The 4,518-nt window shown below is 36.5% G+C and overlaps 1 protein-coding gene across 1 annotated transcript; it reads right to left on the reverse strand.

The window, feature by feature from the left end:
* Positions 1–2,593: 2,593 nt before the first annotated feature.
* LOC137809118 (uncharacterized) lies at positions 2,594–3,415 on the reverse strand. The gene has a single exon (XM_068610258.1). It carries the CDS (start codon positions 3,413–3,415, stop codon positions 2,594–2,596), a length of 822 nt encoding a protein of 273 aa, XP_068466359.1.
* Between the last annotated feature and the right edge of the window lie 1,103 nt (positions 3,416–4,518).

Here is a 4,518-nt window from a genome sequence, read left to right on the forward strand (position 1 = left end):
AAAAAGGGAATGATCGGCAGAGGATAAGACATAGTTATGGGAAATGAGAAAAGAGGATAACTTAGCATACCACTGTCTTCCGGCTTGGCGAAGTCCATAAAGAGATCGTTGAAGTTTGCAAACATGTTGAGATGTAGGGACAGACAAGCCAGGAGGTGGTTGCATATACACTTCTTCGTGTAGATCGCCATGTAAAAAGGCGTTGTTGACATCTAGTTGCTTTAAGTACCAGTCATTAGCAGTGGCAACCGCAAGCAAGAGTCGTAAGGTAGTGAGCTTGGCGACAGGAGCGAATGTATCGAGAAAATCAAGACCTTCGAGTTGAGTGTAACCCTTGGCCACTAAGCGTGCCTTGTAGCGATCAAGAGTGCCATCAGATTTGTGTTTGATTTTGTAGACCCATCTACAACCTATTGTTGTTTTCCCTTCGGGAAGAGGAATGAGCTGCCAGGTATGATTGGTAGTAAGAGCATCAAGCTCTTCTTGCATCGCTTGCTGCCAACAGTCATGCTTGGAGGCCTCATTATAATTGCGAGGCTCCGTGTGTGAGGATATAGAAAGAATAGTGTTTTTAAAAACAGATGATAAAGCTGAGTAAGAAAGAAATTTGTGAATAGGGTATTTAGAACTTACATTGCTTGCACTTGGTATTTGAGTTTGGAAATCCTCTAAGTACGTGGGTGGTCTGCGTGGTCTATTGGACCGTCTAGGTGGTGTTCCAGGTACGGTTTGAATTAAAGAATTATCCTCATGTGGAGTTGTATCCTCATGTAGAGTAGTATCCTCATGTGGAGCAGTATCCTCACGCAAAACAGTATCCTCAGGTGAGGTATTTTCATATTCAAAAGTAAGATCACAATTGGTATCATAATTTGAAGGTATAGGTAAAGATAAACGGTTGGGACTGTCATTTTTAGCATTTTTCGACATGTATGGAAAATGATTTTCGTAAAAGACTATGTGCCTGGAGATCTCAATACGATGATATTTTAGATTTAAGAAAATGTATCCCTTTGTATGAGCAGGAAATCCAAGAAAAATGCCATGCACAGACCTATCATCTAACTTTTTTTCTATGTGCAGTAAGTGTGCTAGAGTAACAAAGGCATCCAAAAACACGTAAATTAGATATATCACAGGGTTTATCATGTAGTTTCTCATATGGGGCAATGTTTTGCAGCAAAGGAGTAGGAGTACAGTTAATAAGAAAAGTAGCATGTTGAACAGCAAAGTCCCAAAAAAGAGAAGGTAAATGAGCTTGAAAGATTAAAGCACGAGTGATATTTAAAAGGTGTTGATGCTTGCACTCAACAATGCCATTTTGTTCAGGCGTTTCAATGCATGTTGTTTGGTGAATAATGCCTTTGGAGGAAAAGAATTTTTTCATAGAAAATTCAGGACCATTGTCCGTACGAATGATTTTAGCAGTAGTATGAAAATGATTTTCAATGTAGGCAATAAAACTAACAATCTTTTGTCTGACTTCAGATTTTGCATGTAAGAGAGAAGTCCAAGTATAACGTGAAAAGTCATCTACAACAGTCAAAAAATATCTGAAACCTTGCATAGAATTTTTAGAACAAGGACCCCAAATGTCCATGTGTATAAGATCAAAAACAGCGGTAGTTTTCGAAGTGCTTAAAGTAAAAGGAAGTTTCTTTTGTTTGGCACGATTGCAAATATCACACAAATGTATTTTTTCAGAAGAAATAAAAGGATATTGAGTTCTCAACACACGTAATCTTTCATCAGAAAGATGTCCCAGTCTATAGTGCCACAAATTAAAGTCCTTAGAAATGTTATGAACAGAAGGAACAATGTTAAGAGTGGCAGAAAAAGGAAAAATGGCAGAATTAAACATGTACAAGCCAGCTTTGGCACTAACTAAACCAATCTTCTCTTGAGTTATGTTGTCCTGTATAATACAGTGGGTAGAGAAAAATATCAAATGGCAGTTCAGATGCAGACAAAGTTTGGAAGTAGAGATCAAATTGAAAGAAAATTGAGGTACATACAAAACATCTTTAAGAAAGAATTTTTTATTAAAAATGACAGTTCCAGAATATTCAGCATACACATGATTTCCATTGGGTAAGTTAATGAGAATAGGTTTGATTTTCCTATAAGCAGTAAAAGCTGATAAAACAGTGCATACATGATCTGTTGCTCCAGAGTCAAGAATCCAGAAATTTTCAGTTTTAATTGCAGAATTTAAAATGGTATTACCCTTTGAAGATTGCTCAAAAGCTTTGTGATTTGGATCTGCAGAGAAGGATCCCACTTGATTTATTTGGGCAGCACCACTGTTGTTATTTTGTTTGAACATCTCAGATAAGATCTGATACTGTTGAGCTGTAAAAGGATTGTCTTTGTGTTCCTGCTCTTTTGCACAATGCTCAGAAAAACTATCATCAGCAGCAGCAACTATCATATTATTAGCTTGGTTATTTTGTCCATTACCATAAAACCTATATCCAGCAGGATAGCCATGTTTCTTGTAGCAAGATTCAATGGTATGACCACTTCTATTACAATAGGTACAATGTTTTCTACTTCCACTATTTTTTAGGGTTTTATTATCTTGACTGGGAAATCAAATTTTTCTAAAACAAGTATTCTCAGAATGTCCAAATTTACCACAGAAGGTACAAACAGCAGAAGTATTCACATGTTTAGTGTTAGCACTATTGATATTCGAAACAGGATAACTGCTAGCTAATTCTTGTTGAACCACAAGGGAGAAAATTTTCGTTATAGGGGGAACAGGATCCATCAGCAAGACATGGGATCGAATGTTGTGATATTGATCATTTAGACCCCTAAGAAACTGCATAGCTTGATCCTCACATTTTCTTTGACATATGATAGAAGCAACAGTACATGTATCTTGATGAGTACACAGAGGATTAGGCCTAAAGTTGTCTAATTCATCCCAAATAATCCTCAACTTAGTGAAATAATCAGTCACGGATAAATCACCTTGGTTTAAAGAGGCAACCTCGAATTGTAAATCAGAAACCCTAGACAAATTACCCTGAGAATACCTAACTTTCAAATCATTCCAAATATCCAGTGTTTTTTCCATCCATACAATACTTTGTCTAATAGGTATAGAGACAGAGTGGACTAACCAAGATGCTACCATATTGTTACATCTGTACCAGGAAGGGTAAGAGGAGTGATCCTTCGCCGGACAAGGGTGCGTTCCAAGAACCAACTCAATTTTGTTTTTTGCACTCAACGCCGTCAACATGGAGCGACTCCAGGAATGGTAATTCGAAGGTTCCAGCAGCAGCGACACTAACGGTGTGGCTGGATTTTCGCTAGGATGCAGGTATAGGTAATTCCCGATTGATGGGGTCGACTGTTCCGTTTGAGTGGGGGTGGAAGGGGTTTTGTTTTGTTCTTCCGCCATATCTGTAAGGAAAAACAATAAGAAAAAGAAAAATAGAAGGCGTGAATCAGGAACCGATTGCGAAAGAAAATGAGCAAGAACAAGAAATTGAAACAAGAAAATCAGAGTTACGCAGCAGAGCTCTTCAATCGAAGAGCTCTGATACCATAACACGATCAATGCAAAAACTGAGATTGAAGAAACGCCTTGCGGGAGATGGTTGTAGGCGTTGTGGCCTCAATCCAATCGGTGCAAAAGAGAGCCTGTGTAGAGGATCTAGGTGCTTGCACTTTGGATCAAAAGAGGAACTGCAATATCAATTACTGTAAGCAAGCAAACCAGAATGAGCAAGAAAGGGATCTTGATGAACCCTAAAACTAAAGATGCATAAGAAGAAGATAAGCTGTTAAAAACAGATACGAAGGTAAAGTGAAAATATTATTTACTTCAGTCAAAAAATAATGTAATTACAGTGGTACCCTTATAAAGGAAGCATGGGCCAAAGACATGGGACAAGGAAATAAACTAAACCTAACAACCCAAACCAAAAATAACTACCTACCTACTTTATCATATATTATAAGGACTGATTATTAGCATTTTAAAGGATCAAGCTATTAACAACTATCAAGTCAAACTAATCAAGGTCCTTTTCTACCTCTCCATCACCCTTTATAAAGACCCTCCATGGTGCCAAAATCCCACACACGCCACGAGAAAGCAAGAAAATTATCCTTCTTGTTTCCTCTTTTTCTGGGTTTATAATGGGTTATAATGCACTCATGTCCTGCTGCTTTTGTCCACGGCTTTTGCTGATTTTTTGCTAGTTTTTTCTTTTGTTCTTCTTTTGCTAGTTTTTTTGTTTTTATTTTTCATTTTTATCTATGTTTGTTTAAGAATGGTGTAGAAGGGCTTGAAGCTAAAATAGCTTAAAAACTAGCTCCGTACGAGTATTCTATAAAAAAAAAATTACAATACCTAAATAACAGACTATATAATTATACATAAATGAAATAAAAATAAATAAAATAAATATTACATAATAAAAAATAAATAATTAATAAAAATAAATAAGTAATAATTAATAATAACTAAAGAATAATACACAAATAATTTTTGTTTAT

The sequence above is a fragment of the Phaseolus vulgaris genome, chromosome 2 (assembly GCF_051622355.1).
Source record: "Phaseolus vulgaris cultivar YP4 chromosome 2, ASM5162235v1, whole genome shotgun sequence".
NCBI lineage: Eukaryota > Viridiplantae > Streptophyta > Magnoliopsida > Fabales > Fabaceae > Phaseolus > Phaseolus vulgaris.

Bases quoted from the DNA above. Each gene is read 5' to 3' on its own strand.
- LOC137809118 (XM_068610258.1), bottom strand. From the start codon at position 3,415: ATGGCGGAAGAACAAAACAAAACCCCTTCCACCCCCACTCAAACGGAA.